Source organism: Callospermophilus lateralis, chromosome 7 (assembly GCF_048772815.1).
Source record: "Callospermophilus lateralis isolate mCalLat2 chromosome 7, mCalLat2.hap1, whole genome shotgun sequence".
NCBI lineage: Eukaryota > Metazoa > Chordata > Mammalia > Rodentia > Sciuridae > Callospermophilus > Callospermophilus lateralis.
The window spans coordinates 119,895,148-119,915,040 of record NC_135311.1 but is presented as its reverse complement, the minus strand read 5'-3'; the positions used below and the strand labels follow the sequence as shown (position 1 = coordinate 119,915,040).

General features: G+C 50.4%; 2 protein-coding genes across 2 annotated transcripts in view; one reads left to right on the top strand and one right to left on the bottom strand.

The window, feature by feature from the left end:
- The window catches only part of Csmd2 (CUB and Sushi multiple domains 2), a 535,133-nt gene that overhangs the window by 295,075 nt on the left and 220,165 nt on the right, over positions 1 to 19,893 (bottom strand). The gene's annotated exons all lie outside the window — the stretch shown is intronic.
- Positions 5,347 to 5,925, top strand: Hmgb4 (high mobility group box 4). Its single transcript, XM_076861511.1, has one exon. It carries the CDS (start codon positions 5,347 to 5,349, stop codon positions 5,923 to 5,925), a length of 579 nt encoding a protein of 192 aa, XP_076717626.1.

Genomic DNA, 19,893 nt, shown 5'->3' with positions numbered 1-19,893 from the left:
TGTGGGTATCCCATACAATCAGGTCAACCAGGTTCGTAGGTAAGGGGTCTTTTTTAGTATGGTGTTTCATGTCAGCCTCACAAGTGGAGCAGAATGGCCAGTCTTCTGCCAAAAGGGCCAGAAAACATGAACAGGCCAATTCTGGGGCCTGACTGATGCCAGGAGCCCAGATGTTGATTGTTGTATTGAATTTAGAGAAAATACCTCAACTGAGCAAAGGAACTGAACGCTGGGACATAACTAGGAGCATCTGAGAGAATGGGAAGTTGTCTATGAAACAGGGTAATAGGGGAGGAGTCTTTCTTGGATAAATGGTCTTTCCTCCTACCCTGACAATAGGAGAGGTGGACGGCACTATTTGCCCCCAGAATTCTGTCAGAACTGAGAAGGTAGCCCCAGCGTCAAGGAGAAAGTCAACCTTGCACCTATCCATCTGAATCCGCACCCTGGGTCCCTGTCTATTGATCATTATGGCCAGGGACAAGGACCCAAGGCTCCATCAATCTTCGATTGCCATGCCCAGAAGGTAGGAGGGTTCCCTGGCCATAGGCCTTCTATGGGATCTAGGACAGTCAGAGCCCCAATGACCTTGTTGTTGACATTTAGGGCATGGGGTACATGGAGTGTGTGATGCAGGGCATTCCCTGGCCCAATGTCCCTCCTTGCCACACTTGAAGCAGGCACCGGGGGGGGGGGGGGGGGGGGGTTGACCTGTGGTGATGGGCAGCGACCTGAGGAAGCACCCTGCAGGGTCTGGACAAGCATCTGAAATTTCTCAGTCTGGGGGGTGGCAGGGCCTTGTTCGAGCTTTTTTAGTTTGGCCCTGATGTTGGGGTAGCTCTGCAAGAGGAAATATGTCATAAGGACATGACGGCCATCTGGGGTTTCTGCATCTAGGTTACAGCTGAAGGGTTTTCGTAAGCCGATCCAGAAATTCCGATGGGGTCTCTTGTAATTTTTGGAAATTATCAGCCTTACGTGCCGCTTTTTTGAGCCCAGCAATAATACATGCGGAGAATCGGTCCCTACTCTGTATGCCAGCTTGTGTATAACCCCATTCGGGAGTTTGATCTGGGGCAGCAAGTGGCCCCGGAGGGTGATTGGGATTAACTCGGTGAGCTTCGTCCGCATGGGCTCTGGCAAGTTCCCAGACTCTGGTACATCGTCCTCAAGAAGGAGAGTATTAGCCAATAACATATAAGTGAGGCTATAAGCCTGGAGGACCCATTGAAACTCTCTTTTGTAAGTGGTGGGATCTGTGGTGAATGAGCCCAACCTTCCCTCGAGTTGCGTGAGGTCATTCATAGAGAACAGGACATGTACCAGGATAATGCCCTCAGGTCCAGCAACCTCTCTTAAGGGGCCATGCTTTGTGGGACTAGGGAGCAGGACCTAGATTGGGGGAAACTAAAGGTGTCAGCCGAGTCAGGGGGAGCACCTGAGGGACTGGACGGAGCCGATGGGGGAGGTCGGTAGGGAGGGGGTTCATCTGCCAGATAGGTCAGGAGAGAATGAAGAGAAAAAGCCTCAAACATAGGGGAACTCCTTCCACTTTTTCGAGTGCTCGCAGAAGTTAAACAGCTCTCTGAGAATTGCGGGATCTAGGGATCCTCCTGGGGGCCACTGACTTTGATTGTCTAATTGATAGTAAGGCCAATCTTGTGTGCAGAATTTAATAAGGGGGAGTCTGCAGGGAGGAAAGAAGAGGCCCCCATAGGTCAGGAGAGGGACAAGGGTGGTTAAGAGAGAGGGGGTGGGGGAGTGCCTGTTCTTCCACCCCTCAGGACCTCCCGCTCATGAACCGGGTTCCAGAGAGTCCACTGTGACTGTGAAGGTCGTGGTGGGGTGTGTTCTCTCCTCCAGATTGGGCGTCAGAGGTTTGCCGAACGATCATGGTCAAAGCCCCTGTGTAGCCCGTCTGAAGTTGGATACCTGACAGGGGAACTCACCTACTGAAGAGCCAGTGTTGGGTGAGTAGTGGCAGTGCTCGAAAGAGTGGACGAGGACGGCAAGCCTTGAGAGAGGGGGGCCCTCGAGCAGTGAGGCATTCCCCCTCCCGGCACCAATGAAAGATAGAACAAGGCTCGTCGTCGGAGAAAATGCCTGGTTATTGAGGCATAGCTCTGCATATTTATAGAGCCGGGGGTAGTTTGACAGTTATGACAGTTTAACGGTTGAAGGGTTTGACAGTTGGCATGGGGTGCTTTCTGATTGGTGGTTAAGGATCATGTGAGCCAGCAGGGCTAGTCTGATTGGTGGGTAAGGCTCATGTGAGCAGCAGGGCTAGTCTGATTGGTGGGTAAGGATCATGTGAGCCAGCAGGGCTCACTATTGGACGGCTCTTCTTGGGGGATGGGGAAGTTAGTCTTTGGAGGTGGGGGGAACCTCCCAACAGTGAGCCCCAGCCTACAGTCTGTTTATGTAAATATAGTTTTATTGGCACATAGTCAGTCATTTGTATTGTCTATGGTGGCTTTTGAGCCACCATGGCAGATTGAGTACTTGCAACAGAAACTCTAGAGCTCATAAAACTTAATGTATTTACTGTCTGCCCCTCTAGATCACTGTGCCTGCCTGGGGGTCATCTCATAATGCAGAGGCTTCAGACGACTCTTCCCAGGCCAGGTGTCTTGTCACTCTCCCACAGTGGCAGGCACCACCTCTGCAGGCCACTCGAGGCTGTGTGATTTTGGGCACTTGGGTCTCCAGAGGCTCAATACCCTTCTGGTTTGGACTGACGCCTGCACAGTGGCGGCCAAGTGACATGGCACTTTTGGTCAGCAGGAAACAGATGGCGACTCAAATTAGAATAATTCCAGGAGTGTTTAATAAAGTGACGATCTACAGGGTGAGGGCTAGGTGCAGGAAAGTCACTGGATATATGAAAGTGGCAGAGTCCTCAAGGGCCAGTAGAAGCCTAGCTGTGATCAGCCTAGGCAGGAGGGGACAGGGGAAGGGAGCAATTCCTGAACCTGAAAGGAGAGTCATTTCGAGGGGACACCTTAGGAGGAGCAAAGACCTGCAGTTGGGGGAGGCATCCAGCTCCAGGTGACTCTGTGGGAAGGGAGTCAGCAGCACAAATACCCCAACTTCACCTTCCTCCATCCCTGATGTAATGGGGTCCCCATAGGCCAAACTGCAAGGGAGGCCACAGGGCATGGAGTCTTCGTATGGCCCCTGTGAGTCAGCTTCCCAGGATGGAGCCAAATAGAGAAGGGTAGAAAGGGAGTATGGAAGGGCAGACTGACACGTGTCCCTGGCACTGACTTAGAAAGCCAGGGATCAGATTCCCCAGCCTCCTGACAGAGGCACATTCGCATCTCCCTTGCAAGTTGGTAGTTTGGCCTAACAGGTTGCCATAGCCTTGCACTCTCACTGCCTCCTCCTGAATCTTCCAGCCTCCATATAGTTATCATGGGCTTAGTCTTCCTGGAATGTATCCTCACGAGAGGGGTAGGAAGTTATGCACAGAAGCATAGACAAACTGTTCTGTGTGTGTGTGTGTGTGTGTGTGTGCGCGCACACACACATGTGTGCCTGCATGTGCATATGTGTACACATGCCTAAGCAGTCTGATTAATCTGTGTCGACTTTAGCTAAAGTTCTTCCTCACGTCCCATCTTTGGATTTCAGGAGGAATCCCATTTATCTCTGCAGCCAGCTCAAGCCCAACAAACAGAAGAGCCGGTCTCTGGCCCCTTGGGAGAAAGAAGAAGAGTGAAAAAAGCTAACCATGCTGGTAAATACCCCCAGAAAAATCTGCTTTATTGGCCAGATCCCCACTCTCTACCCCTGATGCCAACACACACATACATACATGCAGATTTCCTCCACTGGTGTCTGAGATGACAAAACTGTAGCATGTCACCTGGAGGGGCTTCCCTGGTGAGTTCAAAAGCTTAGTTTATGAGAAACCTGGGCTCACAGGGAGGAAGGGCATGGCTTAGGCAGCATGACCACCTGCAGCAGAACTGGGGCCAGAATTCAGGACTGGGGACTCCAATCATTTTCTATCTTTTTTCTTTTTAATGGAAGCCAAAAAATTGAAATTAATCATAGAGTCCTAAGAATGGATTTGGCAAAAATGCAAATTGTAATGTGGTTGTAGGCAAGTTTCCTTGTCAGGTTCGGCAGCGGAGACCACACATCTGGACCCTGGACCCCCAGGATACAGCTCTGTGCAGGCAGGATGAAGCATAGGCTTGAGATAGACAGTGCCAGTCAAAATCCACACTCTCAGCTGTTAATAGCTGTCTTGACCTTGAACTTGTTATTTCTCATGTCAATGAAACTCAGTTTTCTCATCCTATAAATATGACACTATCACCAACCACAGAGTTGTAGTAAATCCAATTCCACGTAAGCAAGTACAGAGCAGGGTCTGAAGGTCAGCAAACAACACTTTTCTTGTCTTTTTCTTCCAACTGGAAGCTTCCTGAAATATTCTTTAAAAAGACAGAAGCCAACTAGTTTGAGTGTGGCGGTTAGAGCTTTGTGCTCTAATGATAAGGAACGGGGACCCTGCCTGGGAGCGTGGGGAGGCTTCCGAGGTGTCAAGAATGCTACTGCATTCTCATGGACTTGAGGGTAATTAATAAAACCACGAGTTTCTCCTCCCTCTTTCCCCTCAAATTTCTTCAGAGAAATGAAGAGTTCAGACTCATAGCCGGAGTGCTCAGGTTTTAAATTAGACAACTTTGTCCTGACAGGAACAGAGTCACACCTGTCATAGCCGATTATTTTTAGAGTTACTACTAAACCCTTTGTACAGCAGGAGCTGCCACTGTTCAAGGCAAACAGAAAGACTTCACATTTTATCATGACAGCTCGGGGGCCGTCCACCCCCTCCTGTTCATTATTTCCAGCCCGTCCTTGGAAGGGATGATGCGGCATCCTGACACTCTTAACAGCGAGGGAGGCAGACCCTTGTTACTACACCCAAGAGATTTAAAGCCCTCAAAGCAGAGGAAAAACCCTCTGCCTCCAGGAAGCCAAGGAGGATTGTTCCCAGAGGAATCTGCAGCTCCATCGCTTGCTTTGGATAAACCATCAATCGCTCTGGAGAGATGAAAAATGATCCTTGTGGAACCAACCAATCAGAGCCCCTGTATGCAAATGCACGCAAGTGCGGGCCAGGATTGGCCCGCTTGCGAGTGACGTCACAATTCTCTTCCTCTGACCCAACAATAGGACCACCACTGAAAAGGCCAACCTGGGACTGCAGCTCTTCCCAGAGAGAAAAAAATCACCACAAGCGGAGCACCTTGTAGATTGCTCCTGGATGTGCCCGCATAAGTGTCTGCTGTCCAAGGTACTGAAACCAGAAAAAAGCATGATCTTGTGAACATGGGAAAAGAAGTCCAGCTGAAGCCCAAGGTGAACGTCTCTTCCTACATCCACTTTTTGTTGAATTACAGAAACAAATTCAAGGAACAGCAGCCAAATACCTACCTTGGTTTTAAAGAGTTCTCTAAAAAGTGTTCAGAAAAATGGAGATCCATCTCAAAGCATGAAAAGGCCAAATATGAAGCCCTGGCCAAGCTTGACAAAGCCCGCTATCAGGAAGAAATGTTGCACTTCGTTGGCAAGAAGAAAAAACGTAGAAAACGGGACCCCCTGGCCCCCAGACGGCCTCCATCATCCTTCCTGCTCTTCTGCCAAGATCACTATTCCCAGCTGATGAAGGAGAACCCCACCTGGTCAGTGGTGCAGGTAGCAAAGGCCAGTGGGAAGATGTGGTCTACAGCGACAGAGATGGGAAAGCAGCCATATGAACAGAAAGCAGCTCTCTTGAGAGTGAAGTACTTTGAGGAGCTTGAAGTCTATCGGAAGCAAAACCATGGCATGAAGAAAATCCTGGCTAAGAACCAGCAGAAAGGCAAACCTGAGTTGGGAAAAACGGATACATCCAGTCCAAAAATATAAAGTGCCATTGAACTCTACTTCCTGGCCCTGGTCTCATGAGTGGTGTTTGAATAGCTGTTCCCACTTGTGTTGGGGAATTGAGTAGCTTTGGAGAGAGGTTTGGGACTGGGGGTGGGGGATGGGCGGTGGCTTGGAGAACAGGTGGCAGCAATGTGTAAATTGCGTGGAGCAGAGATGTGAAGGTCAGAGTCATGAGGCAGGAGCCCCAGGTTCCAAGTGGTCTACTGGGTTGGAAGACCCTCCTTGGGTCGGGGTCAGGTGTGGGAAGACTACCAGACCCAGCTCTGGTGGTGAGGGTGACAGGCTGGAGCACAGCTCATGGTTCCACTCCAGGTCCCATCAGAGAAACATGACAAGACTGTCAACAGGAGTGCACCCCATAGTGGCACCACGTCCAGCAAAGGTTAGGCAGCCGGACTTCAGATGGACTGGCAGGGACCCAGGGTTCCTCCAGTCCTTCTGGATATGAAGTCTCCAACAAGACTTAGCTTCCCTTAGTGGGCCAGGATGAAACCCCAGGGGTGTCCCTAGTTAGGATGAGAAGAGACGCTGATTGGGTAAATAAAATGAGGTCCCTGACTACAGCTCTTAGACTTGGAGCATGTTGAATATATAATCCCCTGGTACCCACTCCTCCTCTCCATCACACACAGCACCCAAACTCCTATTTGGAACTCCCTTCTGGGACCAAGGCTTGATGAGAGGACAGAATCACTCTGGCCACACTGACTCATGGGCATATGACCCAAGCTGACCCCATTAGAGCAGATCTAGGGCTTTGTATAGGATCCTGGGAAGGATGGCACTCCCAGAGATGCTGCCAGCTGCCAGCAAATTGCCACCCAATATGACCAAGGCCAAAATAGTGGAGCCCCTGGGCATCGATCCTCCTGGACATGACCCTTAAGATGCGACTGTTTCTTTTGAACCTAGGATGGCATGAGTTAGGTTTTCTGCTTCTTGACGGTAATTTGACGGGAGCAGGATGGTACTACAAGTGTCTGTACAGTAACTGGATTTTTTTTTCCCCAGGCCACAGTACACTGTGGGCACCGTTTCATTCCAATCAAAGTAGATTGAAACAGAAACCATTGTGAAATGGTTCTTTTGACTTCCTGATATCACAAAGGCTGGCCTCAGATGCTGAGCTGATTTTCTGTCCCCGAGTTAGGTATGGGGCACACTTCCCCGATGCCACGCCTAACCCCACTTTCTACTCCATGGCACTGTTTGAACATTGACTTCCAAAATAAAAGTAAAAATACATAGTTTCAAAATGTCTTTTAGAATTGCGTGAGCCATTAGGGATGAGAGGTAAAACAAGAAATTTAGAAATTTATTGTCTGGAATCAGGCTGGTTAGGGAGGCTTCTTAAGTGCCGGGTCCCGTGTTGGGCATGGGGAGGCGCCACGTGGACTGCTGTTAGGTCCCTGTCCTGCGAAAACTTTCCTTCTGGTGACAGAGATGGACTTGGCCTGAATCACAGCACTCCAAGGCACAATAAGGAGAGCGAATGCTGGGAGGGAGTGGGGACCACCCTCAACCCCACCCTTAAGTCTCCACGTGGGAGCAGCCTACTCTCTTGGCAACGTGTCCTGGGCTGGCAAAGCTCCCGCTCCCCATCACCCCCAGCTGCTGTGCCAACTCAGTTCTGCTTCCCCTCCAGCCCATCCTCCACCCTCTCAGGAGACACCCTCATTTTCTGCTTCATTGAGAAAATAGAGATCATCAGACTTAAGTGCTCTGTTTTCTTTCTCAAAATGCACTTTACCCTCTTCGTTTTCTGTGGTCTCAGGTCTCCTGGGCATTCTAGCCCTCCTTTAGCTACTCCCTGCCCTTCCTTTCTCAGGCCTCTGCTCCCCACTACAAGGATGCTGAGCCTTTGGTCTCAACTGTGCCCAAGTTCACTTGATGTTTGTTCCAGTCTTCACATTGGCAGGACCTTGGGCCAATGTGCATTGCTCTGAGACTTTAGCTTCTCATCTGTGGAATGGGATGACACCTGCCTTGCAGGCCATTTTGGTGCATATGTAAACGTATTTGGCACAGTCCTGAACACCTGATAGGCACCGTGGCTGACACCCTCTAGGGTGGCAGTTCCATGATTCCCCCATCTGGTGTCTACACCATTGTTTGACCCCTTCCCAATAAATGTGGGCAGAACTTGTCACCTAACTTTTAATCAATAGAGCCTGGCAAAGGAGAGGGATGTCACTTCCCTGGTAATGTAATGGTATGTAATACCCCATCTCACTAGCCAGTCTGCCCAGAGATTCTCCTTGTGGTTCAGTGAAATAAGCAGCTAACTTTAGGAAACCCATGTAGCAAGAAATTGCAGGGAATCTCTAGCAGCCAAAGGCAGCCTCAGGTCTACGTCCAGAAAAAAAAAAAAAAAAAGAAAAAGAAAAAAAAAAGGAAGAAGCTCTCAGCCCTACAACTGCCAGGATCTAGATGCTGCAGCAACCACACAAATGGGGCATGGATCCTGTCCCAGTTGAGCCACCGGCTGAGAACCCAGTCCTAGCGGACACCTTGTTTGCAGCTGAATCCAGCTGTTCCTGGACCTCTGACCTGCAGAAGCTGTATATGTTTACATAATAAATGTTTATATAAACAGATATTTTTTAAAATTCTAATGAGTTACACATGACAGTAGAATGCATTTTGATACATCATACATAAATGGAGTATAACTTCTCATTCTTCTGGTTGTACATGATGTAGAATCACACTGGTTGTGTAATCATGTATGTCCACAGGGTAATAACGTCTAATTCATTCTATTATCCTCCCTAATCCCATAGGCCCTCCTGTCCCCTCACTGCCCTCTGCCTAATCCAAAGTTCCTCTATTTTTCCCTAGCCATCCCGCCTCTCTTATTGTGAATTAGCATTTGCCTGTCAGAGAAAACATTCAGCCTTTGCCTTTTGGGGATTGAATTATTTTGCTTAGCATGATATTCTCCAGCTCTATCCATTTGCCTGCACATGCCATAATTTCTTCTTTAAGGCTGAGTAATATTTCATTATGTATATGTAGCATATTTTCTTTATCCATTCATCTTGAAGGGTATCTAAGTTGATTCCATAGTTTGGCTATTGTGAGTTGAGCTGCTAAAAATATTGATGTGACTGTGTCACTGTAGTAAGCTGATTTTGGGTATAGACTGAGGAGTGGGATAGCTGGGCAAATGGTCCATTCCAAGTTGCTGAGGAATCTCTATAATCCTTTCAGAGTGGCTGCACCAATTTGCAGTCCCACCAGCATGTATGAGTGTGCCTTTTCTCCACATTTAACTCACTAGGTTTGTGGCAACTTGTTGCACAGCAATAGGTGACTAATACATTGTTCCATAAACCCAGCTTCCTCCATTCTCCCCCTAGTCTCTACCCGACCCCTTTAGTTTCCCTTCCTTGAAGTTCCCCCCAACACCACAGTGCTAACTAGACTCTGTCACTATGCAGTGGTTCCCGCCGGCTGTCTTGTTTTCCATCTGAACTGTGGGCCCTTGGTGGGCAGCAGCTGGGGCTGCACCACTCCTCTCTAGAAAGAGCCCTGGGGCCACTGCTCTCTGGTTTCCTGTGTGATGAATTATGGGAATGTGGGGGACTAAGTCAGAATTCTGATGACCATGTGTAGCGCCCCCTGCTGGAAATCAAGTCCATAACAGTTCTTTATAGAGAAGAAGAGGGGAGGGTGGGAGTCGGCCAGCCCCTAATGACCACAAGTCCTGAGAGCCATGGGGAAGAGGGAAATCAGGCAGGGAATCTGGAGCAGGGCTGGCTTTCCAGGTCTACTCAGCTGGGCTCTGGGACCCTGTCTTTTGGAAAAGGAGGGAGAGCCTCTGGGCCCACCGTCACCTTGATGATCAAATCCCTCCAGTCTAATCCTTCTCTCCTGTGTTCACGCAGTCATGAATTGATGTATGCATTCAATAAATATTTATGTAAATTTTATGCCAGCAACAAACCAGCAACTGCTTTGGTGCTAGGGATACAGCAAGGTCCCTGGTCCCCGCACTCCAGGGAGGGAAGGAGAGACAACAAAGAAGTCAATGAATAAACACATCAGATCAATTTTTGGACTTTCTTCAAGCACTCTGAAGAAAATCAATGAGAGGAAGACTGGAGGGCACTTGGGATGGGCAGGCAGAGGCTCTCTGTGGGATGATGTTTGGGTTTAGACTTACAGGACAAGGAGCCAGAAGTCTGAGGAAGAGCCCTTCCATCAGCAGGGGAGCAAGTGCAAAGGTCCTGGGGCTTTGTATAGGAGTCCCGGGGAGGGGTGGCATATGAGAGGGACAGAAGTGGGAGCATTGGTGAGATGCCCTTGGACAGGTGCAGGCCTTGGCAGAGGATCCATTTGGAAAATTAAGGGCAACAGGAGTCACAGAGGAGTTTCAGCCATGGGGAGCTTTGTGTGTCCATCTTCACCATCTTGTTACTGGCCATTTTAGTCTTCAGAGGCCATCAACTGCCAGTGAGGAGATGCTCTCCCTGCAATGACTGTGAGAGAAAGAGGCGAGACGACCAAACACCAGACCTATGGCGTCTTTTCCCCTTCTAAAGCAGAGACCATAAGGGGGCCTCCACTTCGTACTCCCTGGAGCAACTGTAAGCTAAAAACCAAATGTTGGGGTGCGGGGTGCTGGAGAGCTTCTCTGTGATTCCTTTTCCGAAGGAACAGGGTGGGAGTGGGTGGTGGTGGGTTCAGAAAGCACTTCTCTCTGGACCTCGGATTTCCACGTGGGGCAACTTCCACCAGACCTAACGACTAGCTAACCCCGGAGGGTGTGTTAGAACTCAGAGGGACCCCCCTGCCCCAAGTTTGCAGCAGCACTTCTGAGAGCTGGACCAGATACTTCCAGGTGACACTGGTGCAGCAGGTCCCAGGACCAGAGGACCCTTCTCCCTCTCACAGTCCCTTGTGCACTCCCAGAGGAGGCTGCTTCTGAGCTCAGCAGGAGCCGACAGGGCTCCGTCACTCCCCGCACGCACCCTCTCTCTGTCCTCTCTCTTGCTCTTTCCCTCTCTGTCCCTAGCTGCAGATCTACCTTCCAATCAGTTCATCAGCCATAAAGGTGACACGCTGATCCTCCCCTGGCTTTCTCCTGCGTCTGCCAATTGATTGCGTGCTTGAGAGGGAAATAAGTGTATTTTATTGATTGGGTTTCCCTCAAATCCCAACAGAGACGTTGATCCCAGTTGCAAAACAATCAAGTGGCATCTGGGTGGCGCGGTCACTTTGGGATCTTGGATTTAGCCTCCGCTAAAAAACATCAATTGCTCGGGGGCAAAAAGGTTCTGTTCCCTCCAAAGACTGGAGGTCAGGTCTGGGTAGAGGGTGAGGTCACCAGGATGAGGTCACAAAGGCATGGCACCCCCTGTCACGTGACCTCCACAAACAATGCCTGCCCTTCAGGTGTGCCCAGAACAAGTAACCGGCAGGGACTTAGTTACAAACGGAATCTGGTGTGGAAAAGCGTCACAGGAAGGTGGAGAGCAGGTGAGAACAATCCAGAAAGGGAGTTTCAGGCAGGAGAAAGATCGAGGCTAAAGGCCCAGTGGAGATGGACACGGGTCAGAGCTGACCCTGACCTCTGGGTTGGGTTCCGGTGACACATGCGCACTGTTCCCAGACAGCCCCTGTCGCGGTTGCTGAGCGACAGCCCACCCTGCCAGGCTGAGTGTGTTTCTCTGAGTCTCCGCCGGAGTGGGGGCTCTTTACCTCTGGGGGTCTAAGTGGCATAATCAGGCCATCGAGGCCTCACCAGTCACACACAAGCTTCTGGAATGTTCCCAGCATCCTCCTCTCCTGGCAGTTACACCCTCGTGCACTCCTGCCCCTGAAAGGACCTAGAGACTGGGTTCTAATGAGTAGAACAGGGCAAACGTGTGGGGGTGTCACTTTGGATCCCAGGCTACGGAAGCCTGTGGCTTTTCTCGCACACCTGCTGGCAGCAAACTGACATGTGGACAGCTGTCCTATGGAGAGTCTCGTGTGACAAGGACCCGAGAGTGGCTTCTGGCCAACCCTCGTGAGCACTGCGGCCCACAGTCCTGCAGCGTGCGAGGCTCGGGATCCTGCCAATACCGCAAGGGAGCCTGGCTGCGGATCCCTCCCCAGGTGAGCCTTAGAGGTTCCCACAGCCTCAGGGGACACCTGGGCCACAGACGTGTCACAGACATAGCTAAGACGCACCTCATTCCCAACACACGGAAACCAAGCCATGTTGTCTCATGTCACTAAGGCTTGGTGGGGTTTGTTACAAACTGGAAGAGGTGGTGCACGTAGACTTTGGTATCAAGAGAAAGATAGCGTCATGATAGACACCTAAAAATGGGAGATGGCTTTGGGAGGAGGTGACAGGCAGAGGCTGGGGGTACCTTGAGGTTTGAGAAATCCCCCCTTTCCTCAAAGGCATTGCTCACAGAAATCCCAACTTTGAAGATGCTTCTGGTGGAGGCTTGAAGGAAATGAAGAACATGTCATTGGAAACTGGAGGAACAGGGTCCTTGCTATGTGGTCAGGAAGCTTAGTGACAATGTTGTCTGCACTTGGAGAACATGGGCCGGACACACTTAGGAATCTAGCGACAGAACCCGAGCAAGTGGATTTCTTCTGGATGTTGATGTGAGAAGACAAGAATCGCTGTCCGGCAGAAAGACGCCAGGATTTGCTAGTTTTGAAAGCTCTCAGTCCCCCGAGATAGCAAAGGATGCTAAAATGAAGAAATGGCTCTGAGTGCTGATAAGAAGTGGTCCGAAGACAGAGCCGAAGGTGTGACTGTGTAGCCTTTGGTTGAGGTTTGCAGGAAGATCAAAGGACCGTCATGTTTTGTTTGCCACACGAAGGACTCTAAAGAGATCAAGGTGGGACTGAGCAATTCTTCATGATCAAGCCATAGGGAGGCCGGGAAGAAAAAGAGCTCTCTCCTGGTCCCCGCGACAGGAGGCCTAGGTAGGGAAAGGTGTAATCTAAACAAATTTGTGGGTGTGACCTGGGCAGAGTGGGACTCTCAATGAGATTTACAGGAGACCAACAATGTTTTAGAGAAAACCATCAGCAGAAGAAACACTGCAGGCTGCGATCCAAGGGAACAGAGGGAGAGAGCACAAGATGAAAAGGGACGTCGGACACAGGAGTCCTGGCAGGAAGCCGACTGAGGAACCATGTCAGCTTCAAACACTTTCATGAGAAGGGAAGGGCAAGTCAGAGGGAGGGAGCCAGAACTTACAAGGTGGAATTAAGAGTCACAGAGAATTAGTCCCTGGCTTTGAAACCTCATCAAGAAACTTGCAACACTTTTCTGGCTGGATTTCAAAATTGTTATGGACCAATGACTTCGTGAATCGCATTTTCCCCTTTGTGGCCAGGAGTGTCAATACCCATTACCCTCTGTCTGTCCTACTATTGTAGGTTGAGTACCTGAAGACAGATAATGCATCTCTGGTTGCCAAGTCACCAAACCCAGAGAGAGAGTTTTCTGGAGCCCCCACTTAACGAGGCACATCCAAGAGCTTCAGCACATCTGGACCTGATTCTGATGTTGAAAGTCTGGACTTTCATTTGATGGTGTCAAGAAATGAGATCTCTAGAGGCCTTGAGAAGGAGTGAATGTGAGTTGTACATGGAAGGGGCCACAATCATTGAGAACCAGAGTGCAGGTGGTGGTGAGTAGATTCAAAAATAACTAAATGGGCCCCACTCTCCGGTATCCATGCCCCGTGCAATCCTCTGTCTCTGTGTGGGCTGGACATAGCAACTTGTTTCTAGGGCACAGAACACAGCAAATGTGCTGGGAAAGGATGTCACCTCTGATATTAGGTCACGAAAGGCTATGACCTCTGTCTCATTCTCTCTCTCTGGCTTGCTCTCATACAGCAAATGGCTGGGCTAAAAGCTGCCCCATGGAAGGGAACTGAGGGTGGTCCCCAATCTACAGCACCGAGGGGTTAATCCATGCAAACAACTGTGTGGGTGAGGTTGGAAGCAATCCTTTCACCTGTTAAGTGACCACAGCCCTGGTGGACACCTTGAACGCAGCCTTATGAGAAATTCAAAGCCAGAGAACCCAATTAAGCCACACCTAATGGCTGGCTCACAGAAAATATGAGATAAGAAATGTTGTTTCATGCCGCTAAGTTTTGTGGCAACTTGTGACATGGAAGTAGATGCCTAATACCCCCACCCCAAAGTCTAGCTATACTGTATTCCCTCCAGAGACACTCTCTGTTCCCTCCTAGAGCCCCACGGCCTTTGCACATGCTATTTCAGGCCAAGATCATCCTGTCTATACTCAGGTTTCAAGTATCCCTTTGTCCAGGAAGCTCTTTGACCTTCCCACCCCAGCCTGTGCCCTCTCAACAGGTTATGCAAAACCAAATATCTGTAAGTCCACACAGAAGGTCAATGTGTAGCACATGGTGACCATCGACTGTCTCTGCAGCTGGTGGAGGAGGGCAAGAACCTCGCCTTCAATCATCTCAGTATCCTAGAATCTAATGCGATATTTCACAGAGTAAAATCATAATTTATACAATAGCAAACTTTCCTTGAGTGCCTACTATGCTGTGCCCCATACTGTTGGAAGCAATTTAATATAACTACCTTACTTAATTAAAAAAAAAACAAAAAACTAAGAGGTAGGTACTTTTATTTGCTGCTTTGTTTGTGTGGTGCTGGGGATCAAACCCAGGGCCTCGCCCATCCTAGGCAAATACCATTGAGCTACACCCCAGCCAGCAGTTAATTTGAACACCCTATTTTGCAGACAAGGAACTGGACTCTCATGGTTGCTGGGAAATGAACACTTGACCCACAAGAGACTCTTTTTCCTCCTGACCTTTGCCTGGCAAAGGCCGGTCCCCTTCCTGTCAGGAACTCTTTGCAAACACCAGGCTGGGGCCTGAGTCCTCCCTGGACCTGGACCATGTTCTATGCTCCACTGGTTACCTAGTTAGGTGTTTCCAGCGAAATGCCTGGACCCGCCTCTTGGTGCCTGTGCAGAAAGGCTTGGCTGGAGCCCAGAAGTTTGATGTTCACCCCAAACCACGCCTCCAGTTCCTGGCTGGCAGCAGCGCCTGGCTCCCAGGCACAAGGAACACTTTGCTCTCCTCAAACCCTGTTATTACAAATCACAGAAATTCCCCAACACCCATGTTCAAGCAAACAGATGCGGATCTGTATTTTTAATGCATTCTCTGCAATTAGCAGCCATGGGCTTGGAAGGACCCTGGGGTCCCTGGGACGGACCCCCGCCGATGCAGCTGGCCAGGGGGCGAGGGAGTTTCCATTTGCAGACCCCCTACTCTGCCAGGGAGCCAGAAGGGGACCACTGCAGAGAGGATCTGGCCACTGTTAGCCTGCACCACTCCTCTGTGTTGCCGGAGCATCCTTCGAGGATGTCCTCCGTGGGACAGGGCAGACCCGTGGGTCCTGGGTAAAAGGGGCTTTCATAGGTTTGAGGTCCGCAGGGAAGGGCAAAGATCCGAGGAAGGCAGCGGGAGGTGATGCCAGGGTGAGCATCAGAGGGCGTCTGCGAGGACTTCAAAGACGTCACAGGCTGCTCAGGGACAGTTCAGCTCTGCCCACAGGGGAAGGTGGTTTTTGAAATAAATATAAATGCTAATTACTCAAATGCACTGGGCACTTGCTACGTAGCAGGCCCCACTTGGAAGAGCCTTCTAGACATCATAACGTTTCATTTTGGAGGCAAAGTCAATGTCCCCCCCTCCCCAGCCAAAGAACACCAGGAACCCACCTGGAGCCAAACAAACTGAGGTTTATTGGCTGGTGGCAGTGGGGGGGGGAGTCCCAAGGACATAGGGAACCCTAAGTGTCCCACTAAGGAGAGCACCGGGAAGAACTCACTGTGGGTCAGGACCAGGGCGTGTCAGGTGGTTTGGGGATGAGTTCAGGGAAGCAGGGCTTTGGTGGGGATTGGCGGCCCCGGATGGCAGGTCAGATCCTACAAATGGGAATTTAGTGTGCTCAATCTAGAAGGTGGGGTGGGGGATCAAACAGGACTAGAGTCACAACGGGCCAAGGAACAGCCTTCTGTGATGTCAGTCGGAATGGGAAGGGAGGGGCGGCTGGGTATTTTTGTGTTTGGGATAATGTTCTTGTTTTGTCTGGGTTCAGACATGATTTGGAAGTGGTCTTGTTTTTGTCTTAATCCATCATGGTCACAGAGTGGCCTCGTCTGGCGTTGACATTCTGTGAATTATTTATGGTCACCCAGAGAAGCCCAAGGCCTGGGTGTGGGTGCAGGGCAGCCCCTGGTGGCACACGGCCTGCTCGTGCCACCAGGATCTGACACTCAGCGTCGCTGTTCCCTTTCTTAGTTTCTTGGGCCAATTTATAGAAACAAAGGAATCGAAGCTCAGAGAGATCAAGGAACTTGTCTAGGTTGTCACAGATAGGAAGCCGTGCTGAGATTCCAGGGCCACCAAAACTCCCGTGGGCTCCAGGGGCCCTTGGGGGACAGGTAGGGATGGGCCATGATGGTGGCAGCAGGGCTGACCATGAGGGGAAGTGTCCCAGGGGAAAGTAAGAAATACAGGATTTGCAGTCAGAGATCTCCACTAAGGAATCTGTCCCTGCCGCTTTCTAGCCATGTGACCCTGAGCGATGCAGTAAACATCAGAAACTCAGGATCTTCTGCACAATAGAAACACAAAGACTTCCCAGGCTTTTGTGAGGATAAAATAAGGAGATGTAGCATAAAGAACCTAAGCAATACCTGGGGACAAGATACCACTCTGAGCACCTACAGCATGACAGACGGCTCTAAGTACCTTACATGACTAATTCATCTAATATAGTGACCCCATGAGAAAGATTCTGTTATCACCTGTAGCATAAAGGTGAGACAATGGTGGCACAGAGAGGCTAAGCAACTCGTTTGAGGCCGCACAGCCAGCCAAGTAGCAGACATTGGGCATTCTGGCTATAGCACCCTCACATTACTGCTTCTCATGGTAATTATGGGGCTCCTTCCCTCCCATGCTGCCCTAAATCATGAGCTTCGCGATTCCAGTCATATTTTGATGGAGATTTAATGCCCAGGAACTCCCCAGGCCCCAGACTCCTGCTTGTGGCTGGGTCTAAGCCGCTTGCTTGGCTCTGGTGCGGAGAGCATTCATTTCCTTTCAGAAGGTCAAAACATTCTTGGCCTGACAGATCATATAGATTCAGGTCGCTGCCGTGGATAGATCAAATAAAACGTACTATTGCCTTGTTGGTATTTCCGCTCCTTCCAGTAAGCTCTAAAGTCAGAGGAAAACATTGGAAAATGAGTAGAAACTAAGGAAGGCGGGGGTGGGGAGGTAGGGGGTGACCCAACGCTGCAGCACAGCCCTCTGCTGGCAGGACCCACATGTGGGCGGAAGGTAGGTGGCTGCCAAGAGGAGATGGGTCAGACTTGGCCGGTTTCCTTCCCTCCTGAAACAGCGCAGAGCTGTCGCAAGTGGCCTTGACACACAGCTTTGCCTCTCGCCAGCCTGCTGAGTGGGCTCCTGGGTGGCCTCCCAAGTCCCTGGAGCCTGGAAGGCGGAGGACGCCTGGGCCTCTGACTACCCCACCTCCAGGCTTCACTCCACCGCCACCAGGGGGCGCCCAAGGCCCGGAACGCACATCAACATTCTCTGTGCCGTTTGATGCCATCCCAGATCATCACCATCAACCTCTTGGAGGCTCATCTGTTCTTAATTACATCTCCAAATCCCAAGGCATTACAACTCTGAGAATTTGGGGAATTTAGCTACTTAAGGATTCATAATAATCACAGTAATCCCTGGTATTTACTGAGCTCCCTTTTTGCAGACTGCAAGCCAGACAGACAATACTGGAGTGGTGAAGACAACCGGAATTACTCTCGAGTTCTCTCTACAGCGTGCCAGGGCCTTTGGTCTGCGTTATTTTGTTTAGCTTAAGGAGCTGGTTGAAAAGAGTAATTTTCCCCATTGCCTCCTGAGGGAGACCAATGAGAAGAGAGACAGAGGTGAAACCAACTTAGAGGTACGGCTTGGGCTGCCTGCCCTCTTCTGGGGACTGCTCTGCTCACCTACCCTATCACAAGGGTAAGGGCCTTGGTGGCCAGGCTGGCGCCTGCCGAGCCGCTCACCAGCTGACTGGACAAAGAGCAGACCCTTGACTAAAGACAGAGTGGGTCTGATTCTCCTGCTTGATAATTTGAATAAGAGCTGTAGAAATGGAGTCAGTCTGCTGAGACACCAGAGCTAGAAGGGCTAGTCAGACCACTGATTAATAAGCAGAGAAAAGGGAATAACCCATGGGGTACCTGAGAGTTGCTTCCAGAACATTCCATCCCATGCATTTGTTCAGTCGAGCCCTGGACTCTGAAGCCAGAAGCCACCCTGTGAGCCATGGTTTCACAACTTGAAACCGCTGCTCTGTTTCCTCAGACACAGCACATGTTTTCCCTTCACTCACAGCAGAGGTGACCCACGGGCTCCATGGACATGGGATGGGAGCAGCCACTCTTCCCAGCGAACGGGGAGAGATCTGAACTCAGCGCGGGGGCCGGCCCTTCCAGAGACCCCACTGACCATTATCAGAAGGCAACATGGGCCTCCCTAGAGCTGCTGGTGTGTTGGGCACGGCTGCCACTGACCTCCCCAGCGTGGAGGAGAAGGACTGAGCAAAGCCTCGCACAGAAGCCATTGTTATGTCACAGCACAGCCACCTGTGCCCCCCACGGATCTGACAGTGGCAGCAAGGGCTGAAGGCAGCAGACAGAGGCCCAGGGAGCACAGCTCTGTGAACGGTCCTCATTGATCCATTTACCTGCTTGATGGCCGCCCGGACCCTGTGTTTGAAAGATACCATGGAAGATCAAAGCTGGAAGGGCACCTTAGGGAGGCCTCAGGACAGCACTGGATTGTCACAAACGGAAAAAGCAAGCCCCACAGACACTATTGAGATGTGACCTTTCCAATTTCAATCAAGGGAATCCAAGCAGCTGCCATTGTTTATGGGACAGCCCTGGGGAGCAGTGCCATGTAGCCCCATGTTCCCCACAGGGAGGAAAAAGAGAATATATATTTGTATGACTTTGTAGGGTTGAATCACAGGCTTCTGGACTCAAAGAAAAAGCACATTCTTACCACCAAGGTAGCAGTGTGTTGTCACTCACTGGAACCCCCACCGGCCCTGCTCCACGGGGCACAGACTCGCTTAGCCGCTGGTTCTCCCACCTGGGCGTTCCAAACGGAGTGTGGGGGGCTCTGGCTCCTGGGAGGCCAGCTTTGGTCCAGCCTGTGCTTAGCCCATTTTCAGGTCATCTTGCCGTGTCCCAGGGCCCCACACCCATCTAAGGTGGCATGAGATTTAGCCCCGGGGGTCCCTGCAGCCTAATTAAACACCCCACCTAAAAGTGGCCCCTCTGTCTCCTCCTAACCCATCGGCTCTAATCTCTGGCCCCTGTTCTTGTTCCTCCTTGGGTTGAAGGCAGGTGAAACTCTGGATGACTAGGTTTGGCTCCATTCTCCTGAGGTTTGGAATTTATCTTCCTTGTATTTACCCACAAGTATCCCCTACCTAAAATTCATCCAAGCACCCGACTCCTATGCCCACCTGGGGCCCTTAGACTTTGTCTTCTCAAACTGCCAGCCCAGGTGAGGGTATATTTTGCCTTACTTCCTTGGATGGTTGACAGGGAAGCTGTCAGTCTGTCTCCTGTCCCTGCTCTAACCAGCACCAGCCTAACAAACACTGGTTTTACAGGAAGAAAGAAGTGGTTTTGAATTCTGTAGAGACCCATTGACCATATGAACTTGGGCAGGTTCCTTAACCCTATTCTTCTGAGCTACATTTTCCTCGCCCATGTGAAAGAGATATTAGGACCTACTCAACAAGCCTGGTATAAAATAAATGAGAGAATTAATGAGATAAACTCAGCACCATCCATCACATCTAATGCTAATATGTAACATTCGCTGAGAG

Coding starts and splice junctions, on each gene's coding strand:
- Hmgb4 (XM_076861511.1), top strand. CDS start 5,347: ATGGGAAAAGAAGTCCAGCTGAAGCCCAAGGTGAACGTCTCTTCCTAC.